The sequence below is a fragment of the Heterodontus francisci genome, chromosome 19 (assembly GCF_036365525.1).
Source record: "Heterodontus francisci isolate sHetFra1 chromosome 19, sHetFra1.hap1, whole genome shotgun sequence".
NCBI lineage: Eukaryota > Metazoa > Chordata > Chondrichthyes > Heterodontiformes > Heterodontidae > Heterodontus > Heterodontus francisci.
The window spans coordinates 23,968,692-23,989,925 of record NC_090389.1 but is presented as its reverse complement, the minus strand read 5'-3'; the positions used below and the strand labels follow the sequence as shown (position 1 = coordinate 23,989,925).

Sequence of the window (21,234 nt, the reverse complement as noted above, 5' to 3'; positions counted from 1 at the left end):
TGGAGATGTTCACTGATTATCGCATAATATTCAGCACCATTTGTGATTCCTCAGATACTGAAGTATCCCATGACCATATGCAGCAAGACATGGACAATATCCAAACTTGGACTTATAAGTGGCAAGTAACATTCGCACCACACAAGTGCCAGGCAATGACCATCTTAAATGAGCAAATCTAACCATCTCCCCTTGACGTTCAATGACATTCTGGGGCGGCGACAGTGAGAGCGAGGTGGCAGCTGGGTAAGTGAGTCCTATATATTTGGGCAGCGGCTGAACCAGAGACACTACACCTGTATTGTCTCCCACCCGCCCTCCTCCCCTAACCAAAAAAAAAGGACTCTGTGTAGATAAGGTAGGGCTTTTTCTATTTATTTTTTTTCCGTGTGATTGGTAAAAACTTTTCGTTCCTTTTTCATTTATCTAAGTTAAGACCAAGTTAAGCTTAAGATTTAAAATGGCAGGAGATCTTAGACCCACGTTATGCTCCTCTTGCTCAATGTGGGAGCTCAGGGACACGGCTGATGTCCCAGACTCCTTCACATGCTGGAAGTGTGTCCAGCTGCAGCTCTTGTTAGACCGCATGACGGCTCTCGAGCTGCGGATGGACTCACTTTGGAGCATCCGCGATGCTGAGGAGGTCGTGAATGGCACGTTTAGCGAATTGGTCACACCGCAGATTAGGATTGCAGAGGGAGAAAGGGAATGGGTGACCAAAAGGCAAAGAGCGAGCAGGAAGGCAGCGCAGGTGTCGACCGGAATGTCATCTCCCTCCAAAACAGGTATACCTTTTGGATACTGTTGAGGGAGATGGCTCACCAGGGGAAGGCAACAGTAGCCAGGTTCATGGCATCGTGGCTGGCTCTGCTGTTCGGAAGGGCGGGAAAAAGAGTGGAAGGGCTATAGTCATAGGGGATTCGATTGTAAGGGGAGTAGATAGGCGGTTCTGTGGTCGAAAACGAGACTCCCGAATGGTATGTTGCCTCCCAGGTGCACGGGTCAGGGATGTCTCAGATCAGCTGCAGAACATTCTGAAAGGGGAGGGTGAACAGCCAGTTGTCGTTGTGCACATAGGCACCAATGATATAGGTAAAAAACGGGATGAGGTCCTACAAGCAGAATTTAGGGAGTTAGGAGCCAAGTTAAAAAGTAGGACCTCAGAGGTAGTAATCTCAGGATTGCTACCAGTGCCACGTGATAGTCAGAGTAGAAATGAAAGAATAGTCAGGATGAATGCGTGGCTTGAGAGATGGTGCAGGAGGGAGGGGTTCAGATTTTTGGGGCATTGGGACCGGTTCTGGGGGAGGTGGGACTATTACAAATTGGACGGTCTACACCTGGGCCGGACTGGAACCAATGTCCTTGGGGGTGCTTTTGCTAACGCTGTTGGGGAGGGTTTAAACCAATGTGGCAGGGGGATGGGAACCAAATGAGGTCAGTGGACAGTAAGGAGGTAGTAACGAAAGCCTGTAAGGAACTAGATAATGAAGTCAGTGTGACTAAGGGAAAGAGTAGACAGGGAGCAGATGAACGCAAAGGGACTGGTGGTCTGAGGTGCATTTGTTTTAATGCAAAAAGTGTAGTAGGTAAGGCAGATGAACTTAGGGCTTGGATTAGTACCTGGGAGTATGATGTTATTACTGAGACTTGGTTGAGGGAAGGGCATGATTGGCAACTAAAGATCCCAGGTTATCGATGCTTCAGGCGGGATAGAGAGGGAGGTAAAAGGGGTGGAGGAGTTGCATTACTGGTCAAAGAGGATATCACAGCTGTGCTGAAGGAGGGCACTACGGAGGACTTGAGCAGTGAGGCAACATGGGCAGAACTCAGAAATAGGAAGGGTGCGGTAACAATGTTGGGGCTGTACTACAGGTCTCCCAACAGCAGGCGTGAGATAGAGGTACAAATATGTAAACAGATTATGGAAAGATGTAGGAGCAACAGGGTGGTGGTGATAGGAGATTTTAATTTTCCCAACATTGACTGGGATTCACTTAGTGTTAGAGGTCTAGATAGAGCAGAATTTGTAAGGAGCATCCAGGAGAGTTTTCTAGAGCAGTATGTAAATAGTCCAACTCGGGAAGGGGCCATACTGGACCTGGTGTTGGGGAATGAGCCCGGCCAGGTGGTTGACGTTTCAGTAGGGGACTACTTTGGGAATAGTGATCACAATTCCGTAAGTTTTAGAATACTCATGGACAAAGACGAGAGTGGTCCTAAAGGAAGAGTGCTAAATTGGGGGAAGGCCAACTATACCAAAATTCGGCAGGAGCTGGGGAATGTAGATTGGGAGCAGCTGTTTGAAGGTAAATCCACATTTGATATGTGGGAGACTTTTAAAGAGAGGTTGATTAGTGTGCAGGAGAGACATGTTCCTGTGAAAATGAGGGATAGAAATGGCAAGATTAGGGAACCATGGATGACAGGTGAAATTGTGAGACTAGCTAAGAGGAAAAAGGAAGCATACATAAGGTCTAGGAGACTTAAGAAAGATGAAGCTTTGGAAGAATATCGGGAATGTAGGACCAATCTGAAACGAGGAATTAAGAGGGCTAAAAGGGGTCATGAAATATCTTTAGCAAACAGGGTTAAGGAAAATCCCAAAGCCTTTTATTCATATATAAGGAGCAAGAGGGTAACTAGAGAAAGGATTGGCCCACTCAAGGACAAAGGAGGAAAGTTATGCGTGGAGTCAGAGAAAATGGGTGAGATTCTAAACGAGTACTTTGCATCGGTATTCACCGAGGAGAGGGACATGACGGATGTTGAGGTTAGGGACAGATGTTTGATTACTCTAGGTCAAGTCGGCATAAGGAGGGAGGAAGTGTTGGGTATTCTAAAAGGCATTAAGGTGGACAAGTCCCCAGGTCCGGATGGGATCTATCCCAGGTTACTGTGGGAAGCGAGAGGGGAAATAGCTGGGGCCTTAACAGATATCTTTGCAGCATCCTTAAGCACGTGTGAGGTCCCGGAGGACTGGAGAATTGCTAATGTTGTCCCTTTGTTTAAGAAGGCTAGCAGGGTTAATCCAGGTAATTATAGACCGGTTAGCCTGACGTCAGTGGTAGGGAAGTTGCTGGAGAAGATACTGAGGGATAGGATCTATTCCCATTTGGAAGAAAATGGGCTGATGAGTGATAGGTAACATGGTTTTGTGCAGGGAAGGTCATGTCTTACCAACTTAATAGAATTCGTTGAGGAAGTGACAAAGTTGATTGATGAGGGAAGGGCTGTAGATGTCATATACATGGACTTCAGTAAGGCCTTTGATAAGGTTCCCCATGGTAGGCTGATGGAGAAAGTGAAGTCGCATGGGGTCCAGGGTGTACTAGCTAGATGGATAAAGAACTGGCTGGGCAACAGGAGACAGAGAGTAGCAGTGGAAGGGAGTTTCTCAAAATGGAGACGTGTTCCACAGGGATCCGTGCTGGGACCACTGTTGTTTGTGATATACATAAATGATTTGGAGGAAAGTGTTGGTGATCTGATTAGCAAGTTTGCAGACCACACTAAGATTGGTGGAGTAGCAGATAGTGAAGGGGACTGTCAGAGAATACAGCAGAATATAGGTAGATTGGAGAGTTGGGCAGAGAAATGGCAGATGGAGTTCAATCAGGGAAAATGCGAGGTGATGCATTTTGGAAGATCCAATTCAAGAGTGGAAAAGTCCTGGGGAAAATTGATGTCCAGAGAGATTTGGGTGTTCAGGTCCATTGTTCCCTGAAGATGGCAACGCAGGTCAATAGAGTGGTCAAGAAGGCATACGGCATGCTTTCCTTCATCGGACGGGGTATTGAGTACAAGGGTTGGCAGGTCATGTTACAGTTGTGTAAGACTTTGGTTCGGCCACATTTGGAATGCTGCATGCAGTTCTGGTCGCCACATTACCAAAAGGATGTAGATGCTTTGGAGAGGGTGCAGAGGAGGTTCACCAGGATGTTGCCTGGTATGGAGGGCGCTAGCTATGAAGAGAGGTTGAGTAGATTAGAATTATTTTCATTAGAAAGACTGAGGTTGAGGTGTACAAAATCATGAGAGGTATAGACAGGGGGGATAGCAAGAGGCTTTTTCCCCCCAGAGTGGGGGATTCAGTTACTAGGGGTCACGAGTTCAAAGTGAGGGGGGAAAAGTTTAGCGGGAGATATGCGTGGAAAGTTCTTTACGCAGAGGGTGGTGGGTGCCTGGAATGTGTTGCCAGCGGAGGTGGTAGACGCGGGCACGATAGCGTCTTTTAAGATGTATCTAGACAGATACATGAATGGGCAGGAAGCAAAGAGATACAGACCCTTAGAAAATAGGCGACAGGTTTAGAGAGAGGATCTGGATCCGCGCAGGCTTGGAGGGCCGAAGGGCCTGTTCCTGTGCTGTAATTTTCTTTGTTAACATTGACCAGAAAATTAACTGGAGCAGCCACATAAATGCTGTGGCTACAAAAGCAGGTCAGAGGCAAGGAATCCTGCGCCAAGTAACTCACCTCCTGTCTCCCCAATGCCTGTCCACTATCTACAAGGCACAAGTCAAGAGTGATGAAATATTCTCCACTTGCCTGATAGGTGCAGCTCCAACAACACTCAAGAAGCTCGACACCATCCAGGACAAAACAACTCATTTGATTGGCACCCCACCCTCCACATTAAACATTCACTCCCTTCACCATCAGCGCACAGTGGCAGCGGTGTGTAGCATCTACAAGATGCACTGCAGCAATGCACCAAAGCTCCTTCGACAGTACCTTCCAAACCAATGTCCTCTACCACTTAGAAGGACAAAGAGCAGCAGATGCATGCGAACACCATCTACAAGTTCCCCTCCAAGCTACACACCGTCCTGTCTTGGAACTACTTTGCTGTTCCCTCACTGTCACCAGGTCAAAGTCCTGGAACTCCCTTCTTAACAGCACCGTTGGCGGCACAGTGGCGCAGTAGTTAGCACCGCAGCCTCACAGCTCCAGCGACCCGGGTTCGATTCTGGGTACTGCCTGTGCGGAGTTTGCACGTTCTCCCCGTGTCTGCGTGCGTTTCCTCCGGGTGCTCCGGTTTCCTCCCACATGCCCAAGACTTGCAGGTTGATAGGTTAATTGGCCATTATAAATTGCCCCTAGTATAGGTAGGTGGTAGGGAAATATATAGGGACAGGTGGGGATGTGGTAGGAATATGGGATTAGTGTAGGATTAGTATAAATGGGTGGTTGATGGTTGGCACAGACTCGGTGGGCCGAAGGGCCTGTTTCAGTGCTGTATCTCTAAACTAAACTCTAAACTGCAGCAGTTCAAGAAGGCAGCTCACCACCAGCTTCGCAAGGGCAATTAGCGATGGGCAATAAATGCTGGCCTAGCCGGTGATGCCCACGTCTCCTGAATAAAAAAAAAAAATCTTGGGTTGCTTTCCTTAGAAAAGAGAAGGTTGAGAGGAGATTTGATAGAGGTGTTCAAAATCTTGAGGGAAGGTAGGGAGAAACTGTTCGCTGGCAGGAGGTCACAAATCAGAGGACACCATGTAAGGTAATTGGCAAAAGCAGCAAGGGCGACATGAGAAAGTTTTTTTTGGCACCGAGTAGTTAGGAACTGGAATGCACTGCCTGACTGGGATAGAGGCAGACTCAATTGTGGTTTTGAAATGGGAATTGGATAAGCACCTGAAAAGAGAAAAAAATTACATGGCCATGAGGAAAAGATGGGGAGCAGTATTAGGAGTTGCTCTTGCAGAGAGCTGGCACGGGCATGACAGGCCAAATGTTCTCCTGCGCTGTAACCATTGTACAATTTTATGATCTCTTGAAGGTGGAGGCTGGCGGGTAGCTCAGTTAGTCCATAGTTCAATTCACTTGCCAAAAATCAATCTTATTTACCAGGACTAATGTTTCCTGTAAGCCGTGCAAGTTCGCAGCAACCTACAACTCCCTGCACAGGTCGTGCACAAGTCAGCCCCTTTTAGTTACCACATATGCACAGCTTTGCAAAAAATTTAAAGGGGCCATGCACATAATTAAGTCACCCATGCATTCCATAAAAATAGAGGGAATGTTGGCCAGAGCCAAACATGACCAATTTTAAATGCTCTCCCTACTTTCCCCCATCTTTCCTTGGATTCAAGTTATCATTCGAGGGGCTGACACACACTACCACCACCTCCGGCTACTGTACTTTTTGGATGAAAAAGGTTGTTTAGTTAGTTTTTTTTTTTAAGTTTGTGCAGATAGGTAACAAAGTAAAAAACAGAAGCTAGGTTAACTGATGGTCGGGAAAAAATGAGAGGACTCGGGCCGGGTCCGATGTGGTTCTGTCGGGCTTGGGTTAGGTTTCATTTGCAGACCCGAGCCGGCCTTCAAATCCAGGCTGCAGGGCTACCAGGAATGAAATTTGTCAAGTGCTGACATTTCAAAAGGAGTCAATTGGTTGGAAGGTCCCAGAAAACTGGAAGCCTCTTTTCAAAAAGGCTGGCAAAACTCAGCAAATATGGCCTCATAAGTCTTCCAGCATTCTCAAGCAAAACAATAAAGTCAGAAGTAAAGGTAATTGCTTGTATGAAAACCTTCCTGCAAACACCAACCTACATCAATTCAGGAGGGAAAATCCTGCCTAAATGTTTGTGAGGAACTGGCATCCCAGGTGAACAGTGGAAAGTACTATGAAGTGGGTTAACATGACTTCCAAAAAGCATAAGTTCCACACAAATAACTACTTCCTGCAACTGGAACAACATTCCCTTTAAAGTTTAGTTGTGCATGATCAGTATTTTACTGATCATGAAACAAGGCCTGCACAGTACCTTCCAGTCTGCTGCAAAGCTACACACCCATGGAGCTTAACGTGGAATTCAAGACAGGAATTCAAGTTAAAAACTGGAAATGGTTGGGGGATGGGGGGGGGGGGGTAAATTGGCTTAAGAGTACGTTCATGGAATCTCAAGTTCCTGAAAGACCATCCCTCTGCCCTTTTCCCAAACCCTTCAAATATTTTAAATTTTCCTTTGAAAACTTAAGGATTCTGCTTCCACTGTTAGGGAACAGGAGTTGGCCTTTCAGTCCCTGAAGTCTCTGTGCCACCATTAAATTGGATCATGGCTGATCTGTTACCTTTATCCCATCTACCAACCTTGGTTCAGTAACCCTCAACTCTTGTCTAAAAAAAATCTAGCAGTTTTGAAATGTTCAGTTAGCAATGCCTACATTGGCTGTTCAAAAAGTACTTAATTGGCTGTAAAGTGCTTTGGGTCATCCTACGGTCATGAAAAGCATGATATAAATACAAAGTTTGTTCTTCCTCAATAGCGGAATGGAGGAGTTCCAAATTTCCAGTACCCTTTCCATGAAGAGGTGCTTCCTGATTTCACTCATGAATGGCCTAGCTCTAATTTTAAGGTTATACTCCCTTCTTCTGGACTCCAAGGAAATAGTTTCTCTCCATCTACCCTATCAAATTCTTTAATCATCTTAAACAGCTGGCCTAGACATTTTTCCCAAAGTTGTGGGCCAAAACTGAGCAAAAAAATTCAAATGTAGTATGACCAATGATTTTTTTACCATTGTCCGTTGGTGTTTGCATTTGATGCATTAGTTAAAAAAATACAACTGCCCTCCCAGCTTTTAAGATTTGCATAACTGAACCTCAGTCTTCTACTTTTAATAGCTTACAATAAAAGGTCATTGACTTGAAATGTTAACACTCGCTCTCTCCATAGATGTTATCTGACCTGACTATTTTTCAACAATTGTGTTCCCTCTATTCGTCTTCCCAAAACATATCACCTAATATTTTTCTGTTTCAAATTTGTCATGTCAATGTGAGGGAAAACTGAACAAAGTGCCCAAGCTTCAGTGCTGCAACCACAATTTGTTATTTATATTAACACGGATACAGAAGCTTAACAAGAATTAATCAAATCTGCAGTTACCAACAAACGAGGAGCGGCAGTTAAATCCAAGATGGAAGCCCAGGAACTGCAAAATGAGTTGAACAAAACTACTAACTAGGAGCAGTGATGGCAGGTGGTAGAAGTATTCCATAAAATAGGTTCAGCACAGATACCCAGTTGTCTGTATTTTATTTCCAGCATCCAAAAAATATTTTTAAACAAACATTTGACCCCAACTAATTAAGTCTGGCTTGCAATTTCAAACTTCCAGTGTCAATATCAAGGGTCTACATTCCAACAGGCGGAACTTTTCTGAAGACACAGCTACCCAGAGAGCACCCTATGAGACTTCCCATCAATACATCAATAATTTTGTTCAATACATATTGTATACCAGTGTTTATTTTGATAGGTCAATAAAATATCTAAAGAAATGCTAGTGAATTAACCTCATTACCTTGCTATGTATAGGATTACCAATGTGCAGCATTACCTCCATTACCAGCTGATCATAAATAGTACTTTTAAGTATAAAAATTAGTTTGCACCCTAATCCAGTAGTTGAATTTGTATAGCACAGTATCACGTTCCAATGTATAAACGGACTTCAATGAATTCCTTTAGAACCAGTGAGTTGTGCAGCAGTGCACACTCAAATTACTGTCCCAAGTATAAGAAGTGATAAACAAAAGATTAAACACAGCATGAATGTACATTACTACATGACCAATTTCATTACATACCTTTATTGTTACATTGCCTTTGGTGACCTTTCGCATATTGAAGCCAACAGTTGGAATCATATCTTCGCTGAACTGACCACACTAAAAATTAAAGGAAATAATTAAAATCCATTCCGTAGTGCACAAAGTAAAACAATTCAAGGACCAACACTTCAGACCTTCTTTACCTCCCACTGCAAAATATCAATGTATTAAGAACTATCAAGGATGTCAAAGTTTTCCACAGCCAATGAAATACTTTTGAATTTTAGTCACTGTTGTAATGCAGGGAGATGGAGCAGCCAACATACACAGCATCAAGGTCAGCAAACAGCATTGAAATAAGCAATGTGCTCAAGGTTAGTTCAGCACCCAGAGAACAGCCCTGCTCGGCAGATACTACATGGGATCTTTCACGCCCATCTTGCACGAGCAGACGGAGCCTCAGTTCAAAAGGCAGCACTTCCAACTGTGCAACACTTCCTCATTGTTGTACTGATCTATCAGCCTAGATTATGTACTTAAATCTCCCGCCAGGTTGAATACTGAACAATCTGACAGGCAAGTGTGCTACCTATGAGTCAAAGCTGACACTTCATTAGGAGATATGCCAAATGCTATGTTGTTTTTGGAAACCTCAAGACTGGCCATTTGAGTCTAATTTCCTCCAGGGCAAATGGTTTCAGGGTTTTGACAGCAGAGTTATTACTGCAGCAGCTCACTTACAAGAGTGGAAATCCAAAATGGCACACATCCACAAGGCCAAAAGTATCTCCTGATGCTCTCGATACATAGCACCATCCAGACATGAGCCTGTATGGCTCACAGGAAAGGTAAAACGATTTTCAAAGTTTCAAGTAGTTTGCACATACTTGACATTTTTCTCTTGTCCAGTATCGCCCCACCTACATCCATGATTCATCTGATGCCCTCAGTCACCAACAGTTTCCAATTTCCTGGCCCTAACTATCTTATTCATTATTGGCTTTCAATCTCTCGACATGTCCCCACCAGGACAGTGACAGCTCTCCGCTTCTTCCTTGAATGGATGCCCAACCAGTCCCCATCCACCACCACCCTCCTCCACCTGGCTGAACTTATTCTCTCACTGAGCTTCCTCTTTAACTCATCTCAGTTACGCCAAATAAAAAGGTGCCACTATGGGTACCCACATGGGTCGTAGCTATGCCTGCCTTTTTATGGGATACGTGGAACATTCCTTGTTCCAGTCCTACTTGGTCCCCTCCCTCAACTCTTTTTCCAGTACATTGACGACTGTATTGGTGCCAATTCCTGCTCGCGCTATGAACTGGAAAATTTCATGGACTTTGCTTCCAATTTTCACCCTTCTCACCTTCACATGGTTCATCTCTAACTCTTCCCTTCCTGGACTTCTGCCTTCATTTCTGGGGACAGGCTATCAATAAATATTTATTATAAACCACAGCTACCTTGACAGGATACTCGACCATATCCAACCCATTTCCCACACTTCTGTTCTCACCCCCGCTCTTTCAGAACCACAAGTGTTCCCCTTGTCCTCACCTTCCACCTCACCAGCCTCCCTATTCAATGGATCATCCTCCACCATCTCTAGCACAGTGATACTAAACACATCTCCCCTGGCAGCATTCCAAAGGGACCGCTCTCACACCCTGGTCCACTCCTCAATACTCCACAACATCCCCTCCCACAGCACCTTTCTATGCAAGCACAGCAGTTGCAGCATCTGCCCTTTTACCTTCTCTCTCTCCTTGCCCTCCAAGGCACCAAACACTTCTTTCAAGTGAAACAGCAATTTACGTGTACCTCAATTTGGTACACTATATTCTCTGTTCTACATTGGATAAACCCAACACCGACTGGGTGACTGCTTTGCAGAATACCTCTGTTCAGTCTGCAAGAGTGACCCTGAGCTTCCAATCACTTGCCATTTTAACTCTCCACCCTTCCCTCATGCTGACATCTATGCCCTCGGGCTATAGCATTGTTTCAATGATGATCGATGCAAGCTCGAATAGCACCTCATCTTCCAATTAGGCCCTTTACAGCTTTCTGGACTCACTGAGTTCAACAATTTCAGACTGTAATCTTACACCACCACCACCCCGCCAAACCCAAATTGATTTTTTTTTTTGCATGTTTTAGTCTTGTTTTGCTTTTGGATGGCAGCTGTTCATTATTCTGCCATGCACACCGCCTCTGGACACCAATATTACTCCCTTTGGCTCTGCCCCAACTCTCATCTTTAATATCTCCCATCTTCTGCTCTATCAGACCCTCCCTGTTGTTTTTTTAACCCTTCCCACCTACTTAAAAGCTATTACATTTCTACCTTTTCCCAGTTCTGATGACGGATCATCGGCCTGAAACGTTAACTGCTTCTCTCGCCACAGATGCCGGCGGACCTGGAGTATTTCCAGCATTTTGTTTTGATTTCTAGCAGTGGCACAGTGGTTAGCACCGCAGCCTCACAGCTCCAGCGACCCGGGTTCAATTCTGGGTACTGCCTGTGTGGAGTTTGCAAGTTCTCCCTGTGTCTGCGTGGGTTTCCTCCGGGTGCTCCGGTTTCCTCCCACAGCCAAAAGACTTGCAGATTGATAGGTAAATTGGCCATTATAAATTGCCCTCAGTATAGGTAGGTGGTAGGGAAATATAGGGACAGGTGAGGATGTGGTAGGAATATGGGATTAGTGTAGGATTAGTATAAATGGGTGGTTAATGGTCGGCACAGACTCGGTGGGCCAAAGGGCCTGTTTCAGTGCTGTATCTCTAAATCAAAAAAAATCAAATAGCATCTGCAATATTTTGCCATTGCAAAAACTAGTCAGTCTAGCTTTATTTACACATTTCTCCTCCCCTGCAATGCCCAAAGTTCTATCTACTATGGGAATTTTATTCTATGATGGGCTAGATTTAACTTGGGCGTTATGGGAACCCATCTGGGTCCTAGTTCTGCCCGTCTTTTCCTGGGATACATGGAACATGCTTTAATCCAGTTCTAATTCAGTCTCCTCCCTCACCTCCTGTTCCTGTACATTGATGATCAATGCCATTTTCTGCTCTCGCCAGAACTGGAACATATCAACTTTGCTTCCAATTTGACCCCTCCCTCACCTTCAATGAGCCATCTCTGACACATCCCTTCCTCAATTTCTGTCTCAGATGTGGAGAAAATTCAACAGTGATCAAAAATCTTGGTCAACAAGTTGTGCTTTGAGATGGTATTTTTTTTTTATAAAAGAAAAAGGGAGCAGAGATGATTAGAAAGAAGTTACTGGTTTTAAATTTGCAAAGACTACTACCCTTGTTTTAAAAGCGATGGCAGGTAATTGGTAATGAGAGTCAAGCAGCTCTTTGTGAACAAAGTCGGGAAATGTCCCACGTCCAATCTTCCCCATTGAAATACGACACTATAGTGCATCTGGGGTCGATGATATGCGGAACCAAATAATATTTCCCAGTAACTGAAAAATTCAAATCATTTTAGCGGCTAGTGTTGGCACCCTTTGTTGAATCTGTGCTCTAGAACTAGCCATGTCCTTAGCCAAGCTGTTCCACTACAGCTACAACACTGGCATCCACCCAACCATGTGAAAAATTGCCCAGGTATGTCCTGCCCACAAAAAACAAGACAAATCCTAAACGACCAATTATCACCTCCATGAGTCTGCTCTCAATCAGCAAAGTGATGGAGGGTGTCGTTGACAGTGCCGTCAAGCAGCACTTACTCAGCAATAACCTGCTCACCGATGCTCAGTTTGGGTTCCACTGGGGCACTCTGTTCCTGACCTCATTACAGTCTTGGTCCAAACATGGACAAAAGAGCTGAATTCTAGAGGTGAGTGATTGCCCTTGACCTAGTGTGGCATCAAGGAGCACTAGCAAAACTGAAGTCAATGGGAACAGGGGGAAAACTCTCCACTGGTTGGAATCATACTTAACACAAAGAGAGGATGAGTGTCGTTGTTGGAGGCCAATCACCTCAGACCCAGGATATCAGTGCACAAGTTCCTCAGGGTACTGTCTTATCCGCAACCACGTTCAGCTGCTTCATTAATTAATGACCTTCCCTCCAACATAAGGACAGAAGTGGGAATGTTTGCTGATTGCAGTGTTCAATACCATTCGCAACTCCTCAGATACTGCAGCAGTCCGTGCCCGCTTACTGTGAGATTTGGATAACATTCAGGCTTAGGCTAATAAGTGGCAAGTGACATTTGCACCACACAAGTGCCGGGCAATGACTATCTCCAACAAAAGAGAATCTAAACATCTATCCTGATCATTCAACAGTATCACCATCACTGAAGCCATCAACATCCTGAGGTTTACCATTGCCCAGAAACTTAACTGGACCAGCCATATAAATACTGTGATTACAAGAACAGGTCAGAGGCTGGGAATTCTGCCACGAGTAACTGACCACATGCCTCCCCAAAGTCTGCCCACCATCTAAAAAGGCACAAGTAATGTATAATGAAATACTCTCCATTTGCCTCGATGAGTGCAGTTCCAACACTCAAGAAGCTCGACACCATCCAAGACAAAGCAGTCCACTTGGTCAACACCCCATCCGCCAGCTTAAGCATTTATTCGCTACTCCATCACTGGCACACAGCAGTGGCAGCAGCATGTACCATCTACAAGATGCACTGCAAAGTGCCAAGTCTTCTTTGACAGCACCTTCCAAGCCCATGACTTCTACCACCTAGAAGAACAAGGACAGCAGCTGCACGGAAACACCACCACTTGCAAGTTCGCCTCATTTCACTTACCATCCTGACTTGTAACTACATTAGCGTTCCTTCACTGTTACTAGGCCAAAATCCTGGAACTCCCTTCCTAACAGCACTATGGGTGTTCCTACACCACATGGATAGCAGCAGTTCAAGGTGGCAACTCAACACCACCTTAAAGTGAATTAGGGATTTTTTTTTGGGGGGGGGGGGGGGGGGGGGTGTGGAGAGAGGGGAGAGGGGGTTATGCAAAAGGAGTTGAAGACAGATTATTCAAGGCGTAAATCAGCTTTGCGGATTGGAAAAGCTGAACCTCAGTAACGGATGCCTCCACATCAAGGCATTTGTGACAAACATTTAACTGGTTTGAAAACCACACTTTTGACGTCTGGCTTAATTTCATAAGTTTCTGAACACCATACTCAAAAACCAGGCAACTATCTGTAACTCAGATCATACAGCAAGATATTTCACACTGGGAAATTGCACTAATTCTAATCTTGTACCAGCATTTTTGCACTTCTCTAAATGGTGTGTGTATTTCAGTAATGGGACGCAATGCTCAATAAGTTCTAAATCCTGAGGTAGTTAGCACCATCCTTCCCATTTAAAAAGTAATTATTCCAACCCTACCCTACAAAAAAAAAGTGGGCACTGCCACTCCAGAGCACTCATCCATCACTTTGTATTTTCGGGGAAGCAGCAAAGCTGTTGTCCTACCTAGGATGAATTTTGCATCAGACCACTACAAACTGAATGAGAAGTCGATTTTTTAAAAAAGATTCACTACACGTGTAAAGATATGGCTATGTGTTTCTAAACACAATTTGGGCCCTTCAGCTCTTTAAAAAGAAACAAAAAGATGTGTTGTAAAGAAATATTTCACTGTATAATCAAGATTCAATAAAATAGGCTGTTCAATAACCAAGATTAACATGCAGTCTATCCATGGGGATTTTCAATTAAATTAACAGCACTTTATACATTCCATACAATAGCAACCAACACCCAGCTCCAATACAGAAAGAAGCAGTTATTCCAAGTCTTCTCAAAGCAATGGAACTGTCCTTAAATAAGCTTGATGGACAATCCTAGAAATTGTTGAACAAACAGCAAGGAAGCACGAATCTGGAGCCCCCCTGAATGACAATGGCCTAAACCAGGCTCAAGATACCATCATGGAAGGGCACTAATATAATTTTTTTTTAAAAATACTGCAGATGCTGGAAATCTGAAATAAAGACAAAATGCTGGAAACACTCCGGTCAAGCAGCATCTGTGGAGAGAAGCAGAGTTAACAAAACGTTAACTCTGTTACTCTCTCCACAGATGCTACCTGGCCCGCTGAGTATTTCCAGCACACTGGTCAGTCATTACCTAACTGTCCTTCCATGATATAAAAACAATCAGATGGACAGAAATCTGATTGACCCAATATGGCACAAAAAGCCAAGCTGGGAACATTGTATAAAATAAAAGGATTTGCAAGATACTAAGCACGCATCAAGACAGACTTCAATAAAGTGACAAGGTACCCAGTTAGCCGGAGGTTGAGGACCAGTATTCCGTTGTGAATGCAACTGACCACTGTCCTTTGCTCAGAATCACCATTGTGTTTATTGTTGAAAACTTACGTCTGTGAAGCTTGTGAAAACACCCTCGCAGCCATGTGGTTTTGTAACTAATTTGAGCTGGAAGTCCCTTTTAGATCTGCTCTTTCCACTTAGTCTGTAATTGACGCAAATCTTACAATAGAATTAAAGCAAACGCCAGAGTTCACACTGGAGAACGGGGCAAGCAAGGGGAGAACAGGGGAATGTCCAAGAAAGGAGGGAGAAGACGACAGGGAACTGCAGATCTGTTTGTTTGACGTATGTGGTAGGGAAAATGTTAGATTCTATTATAAAGGATATGATAGCTAGACACTTAGGAAATAATGATAGGGCAGAGTCAACATGGATTTATGAAAGAGAAATCATGTTTGACACACCTGCTGCAGTTATTTGAGGATGTTACTTGTAGCACAGATAAAGAACCAGTGGATGTGGTGTAATAGGATTTTCAGAAGGCTTTTGATATGTTCCCATAGGAGTTAGTGAACAAAATTAGAGCACATGGGATTGGGGGTAACATACTGCTATGGATTGAGAATTGGTTAACAGACAGAACGAAGAGAGTAGGATTAAACAGGTCATCCTTAGGATGGCAGGCTGTTACTGGTAGGGTACCCCAAGGGACAGTGCTGGGGCCTCAGCTGTTCACAATCTACATAAATGATTTAGATGTGGGGACCGAATGGAACATTCCCAAATTTGACAAAACTAGGTGGGAATAAAAGTTGTGAGGATGTAAGTAGACTTCAAGGGGATTTGGACAGGCTAAATGAATGGGCAAGAACACAGCAGATGGAATATTGTTATGACCAATGCGAGAGGAGTGCACTGTTAATTCAGTCCCACTTCTCCACAGGTCATATCAATGAATGTTCCCACCTACCAAAAAACAGCCAATTACATACTCTTTGTCCCCCAGAATAAAGCACACCAACCAGGTTTCTTCAATCAACATTATATATTACAAAAACAAGTCTTAACCAGGAGATAACTCTATATACAAAAAGCTCCCTAGTTCCCTAGCCCTCATGGACTTTGGAAGGAAGTTTTTTGGTTTGGTGAGGTGTCCCAGAATCCAATAGTCAAATGCCACTCGAAGTCTCTCCAGGCAAGATTGATGAATAGTCTGTGATGGGTAGGCATTCAAGGCAATTCAACTGCAGCAGGCTTCACATAAGTCTATCAGGGGTGTAGCAACATATAGTAGCAGTTTTATAGTAGCAGTCTAGCAGAAGAAAATTTCTTCAAATTTCAGGATTTCTTAAAACACATGAGGCAACAGAAGCCACACTTGATGCAGGGATTCTTCAGAGATGCGAGGCAACAGGAATCTGCCACTTTTGAAATACAGTTTCTGCAAGAGATGCAGGATTCCTTTAGAGAAAGGTTAACGCCACATTACCAAAAGGATGTAGATGCTTTTGGAGAGGGTGCAGAGGAGGTTCACCAGGATGTTGCCTGCTATGGAGGGCACTAGCTATGAAGAGAGGTTGAGTAGATTAGGATTATTTTCATTAGAAAGACGGAGGTTGAGGGAGGACCTGATTGAGGTGTACAAAATCATGAGAGGTATAGACAGGTTGGATAGCAAGAAGCTTTTTCCCCAGAGTGGGGGATTCAATTACTAGGGGTCACGAGTTCAAAGTGAGAGGGGAAAAGTTTAGGGGGGTTATGCGTGGAAAGTTCTTTACGCAGAGGGTGGTGGGTGCCTGGAACGCGTTGCCAGCAGAGGTGGTAGACGTGGGCACAATAGCGTCTTTTAAGATGTATCTAGACAGATACATGTATGGGCAGGAAGCAAAGAGATACAGACCCTTAGAAAATAGGCAACAGGTTTAGATAGAGGATCTGGATCGGCGCAGGCTTGGAGGGCCGAAGGGCCTGTTCCTGTGCTGTAATTTTCTTTGTTCTTTTCTAGGACTTCCTCCCTGATCTTCTCACAGGTCAAAAAAATTTCAAATGCCTGCTTTGCCCAACTCACTTGCTTTAAGGGTCCAGAGTGAAAGTAAACTTTCTTCAACAGGTCACTTGCCCAGAGAGTCTTCCTTGTCATTCAAACTGTTGCTCTGAGGTTGTCAAACTCCTTGCTGGTTTCCTGTCCTTGTATACAAATTCAGCTTCCTTTCAAAACATCCTAACATTTCAGCTATTTGCAGGTGTCTCAATGTCCACTGAAAAATCCTTTCAGTTTTTAAAAAATCACAGAATTCTAAGTTTTTAATACAAAAAACAAAAACCTTGTAACAATGTGAAGTGTGAAGTTATCCACTTTGGTAAAAAAAAAAGAGTATTTCTTAAATGCTGAGGGGTTGGGAAGCGTTGATGTCCAAAGGGACCTGGGTGTCCATGTTAATGAGTCACTTAAAAGCTAGCATGCAGGTGCAATAAGCAGTTAGGAAGGCAAATGGCATTTTGGCCTTCATCTCGAGAGGTTTTGAATACATGAGTAAAGTAGTCTCGCTGTAATTGAATAGGGCCTTGGCAAGACAGCACCTGGAGTATTGCGTACTGTTCTGGTCTCCTCATTGAAGGTAGGATATTGTTACGACCAGGTGAGAAAGAGGTCTAGGGTTCCCTTTCAGCCTTCACCTGGTCTGACAGTAACAGGGTTTAATTTTAAACACACCATGTTTTTAGTTCCCCCTTGGTGAATCTTGTTCACCACTTTCCAATTACAAGACAAAGAAACCAGCAGAAACAGGCTTTCTTAGGCTTAAAGAAGAAAAGTTGAACTTTATTAAACTTAAACTCAAATTCAATTAACGCCTACGGATACACGCCACGCCAGCATGCATTCACGATACACACATGCAAACAGAGACAGAAAACAGAAGAAAAATAAAGTGGAACGGTTTGAGGCAATATCTGAAGAGTTGTTACTGTTCTTCGAGCTCACTGTAGAGTCCTTGATTGTAGGTACATCTTGATTTTCATTGGGGCCCAGTATTCTCAAACCTTGTTCGCTGTAGGAGACTTTTCTCTCTTGGGGTTCATGTGTCTTCAGTGGATTCAGAGGCTTGAAAGAGAGATGGGAGCAGAGAGAGAGATCTTCTCAATCCAGCAGCACACAGCTTTCTGCCCAATCTGTTAGTATAAATTCAAAAAACTCAGTTTGCCCAGCAGGTTAGTCATGTGACTAGCTGGTTTGACCATGTCCATTTGTGTATCCGGGTATCTTAGCAGTCAACCTGGAATGCAAGCTCCACCACCTTCAACATCTGGTGATCAAAAGTCCATTGTGGGTTGAATGTCAGGGAATGGCTGCTTTGTCCTTCCAAACAGTCTGTTAATATGCAAATGTCTTTGCCAGCCACAGCTGACAAGTCCTCCCCTCACTTCAGTAACAGTTTAAAATCAATATTCATGACAAAATTAATGTGCCTCACTCCTGGCAGGTGGGGGCCTAGCAAGACAATATACTTGCCATAGAGGGAGTGCAATGGGCGGCACAGTGTCGCAGTGGTTAGCACCGCAGCCTCACAGCTCCAGCGACCCGGGTTCAATTCTGGGTACTGCCTATGTGGAGTTTGCAAGTTGTCCGTGTCTGTGTGGGTTTCCTCCGGGTGCTCCGGTTTCCTCCCACATGCCAAAGACTTGCAGGTTGATAGGTTAATTGGCCATTATAAATTACCCCTAGTATAGGTAGGTGGTAGGGAAGTATAGGGACAGGTGGGGATGTAGTAGGAATATGGAATTAGTGTAGGATTAGTATAAATGGGTGGTTGATGGTCGGCACAGACTCGGTGGGCCGAAGGGCCTGTTTCAGTGCTGTATCTAAACTAAACCCTGGGATGGTGGGACTGTCTTGAGAGATTGAGGAAACTGGGCCTGCATTCTATAGAGTTTAGAAGAATGAGAGGTGACCTCATTGAAACTTACAAAATTCTTACAGGGCATAGCAGGGTGGATGTAGATAGGATGTTTCCCCTGGCTGGTGAGTCTAGAACCAGTCACAGAATAAGGGGTAAGCCATTTTAAAATGGAGATGAGGAGGAATTTTTTCCACTCAGAGGGGGTGAATCTTTGGAATTCTCTATCCCAGGGTGCTGTGGAAGCTGTATGTTCAATACAGAAATTGATAGATATCTGAATACTAAATGACATCAAGGGATTCTGGGGGTAGCATGGGAAAGTGGCATGGAGGCAGATGATCAAACATGATCTAATTGAATGGCGGAGCCGGCTCAACGGGCTGAATGGCCTACTCCTATGTTCCCTGGAGTCACTAATCCAGTTTCCACTGAGCACAGCACAGAAGCTGGTCGAGTTTAAATCAAAACAATGTGACTGAAATTTTGGTACATTATTCCAATTGCACCAGCCCTGCACACTAGCACACTCTTGCTAACTCCCCTGGCCTTGCTCTTTGCCCCTCTTTCAAATCCACTCGTTTGTCCATGCTTCAGGTCCTCTTGACAGCTTAACGTATATTGGCTGCCTCTGCAAAACACTTCCTGAAGCTCTTACACACTGTATAACGCTGCTGCTTTAGAGAAAATGGTTAAGCTAGGTGCCACAGCAAGAGTTACAATGCGACATGCTCTACTGATTCTGCTCTGCAGCAACAGAACAGTCTAAGACATTGAACCAAAATTTCAGATTAGGACAGAAAGGGGCAAGCCAAAACAGACTTGGGGGTCAGTAGCATAGTGGCAATGTTACTGGACTAGTAATCCAGAAGCCTGGAGTAATGCATCAGAGACATGAGCCCAAATCCCACCACAGAAGCTGGGGAATTTAAATTCAAGAAAATATATTTGGAATAAAATGCTCTCAATAATGATGAAACTACCAGATTACATAAAAATCCATCTGGTTCATTAATGAGCTCCAGGAGAGAAAATCTGCCATCCGTTTTTGGTCCAGCCTACATGTGGCTCCAGGCCCACAGCGATGTGGTTAACCCTTAACTGCCCTCTGAAATGGCCTAGCAAGCCAAGCATAAGACCACTAGAGAATAGCACTGTTGGTGTACCTACACCACTTGGTCTGCAGTGGTTCAAGATGGCAGCTCACCACTAACTTCAAGGCCAATTAAGAATGAGCAAAAAATGCTGGCTTTGCCAGCGATGCTCATAACCCAAGAACAAATTTAAAGAATTTACACACGGGAGAAATTAGTGCAAACAGCTTTAATGAAATGGAAACTCCCTAAGGCAGCATTGCCTTTAAAAGTGAATCACCTAACATGGCGTCCTGTGGATTGAGACATCTAAAATGGTTTACAAAAAATCCAAGCAGTTCTTTAATAACTGTGTACAAGCCATATATGATTAATAGGTAGATTCTGCACAGAAAGTGTGTCAGAATGGCATAAAAATGTAACAAGCACAAGACTATCAGCTGACTTCAGTTTAACTGGAAGTGAACAGTGGATCTTGCAACTTTACAAGAATGCAGCTACTCAAACTAGTCTAGAGGTGCTGGTGCAATATAATAAACCCCACTTTAGAAAATACAAAAACAGTCATTAGTTAAAAAACAGTACTTTGGAAGCACCTCTATCAACAAACCAAACTCAATTTCAATTCCACAATAATTAACCTACAGTATAAGCAAACTAGTTACCAATGTCCTGAAATTTAGTAACTACTGCCTGCTAAGGAGCACAAGTGAACTTCACAGTCTTGCCATAAAACAAGAACACTTTAAAAGAAATGTTCAAAGTACACAGATCAGCCATCAATAGAGAAAAGACAGGTTAATTGTCTGCGTATAACCATCAAAACTGAAAGTTGAATAAATATTTTTGGTTTGGGGGGGGGGGGGGGGGGGGGAAAAAGAGAAATGGGAATACAAAAATTGATATGCCCAGAGAAAAGCTAAAGGGTTGAATGATCAGATAACTATTTAACAGAAAGAGTCAATAACCAACTACCTTTTCAGTACAATCATACTACTTTCATACAGATAGTCAATATGCAACATATTTGAGCTACAGGACATTTCTACTGTCCATACTTAAATTTATTTTAACCTGTATTCCTCAGTAAAGTTGCATTCCCTGGGGATTTATAAAAGTGGGATTCTTGAATCCCAATACCAAGGAAGTTGGGTTAAACCTTTGCAGAAACACTGGTCAGCATCAATTGGAATATTGTGGCTAATTCTAGGCACTAGACTTGAGGGATGGCTTTAGAGATTACAGAGCTTTTCTCATAGAACCAAGGATGAAAGCCTTCAGTTACATAGAGACTAAGGAAACTGGGATTGTTCTCAAAACAGAGAAGGTCAAGCGGAGATTTGATAGAGGTGTTCAAAATCATAAGTGGTTTTGATAGAGTAAATAAGGAAAACTTTTCA

General features: G+C 43.8%; 1 protein-coding gene across 1 annotated transcript in view; it reads right to left on the bottom strand.

Annotated features, from left to right (window-relative positions):
- The window catches only part of arl8bb (ADP-ribosylation factor-like 8Bb), a 78,670-nt gene that overhangs the window by 37,222 nt on the left and 20,214 nt on the right, over positions 1 to 21,234 (bottom strand). Inside the window, 1 exon segment of the mRNA XM_068051471.1 lies at positions 8,601 to 8,681. Within this exon segment, the coding sequence (XP_067907572.1) occupies positions 8,601 to 8,681 (81 nt within the window).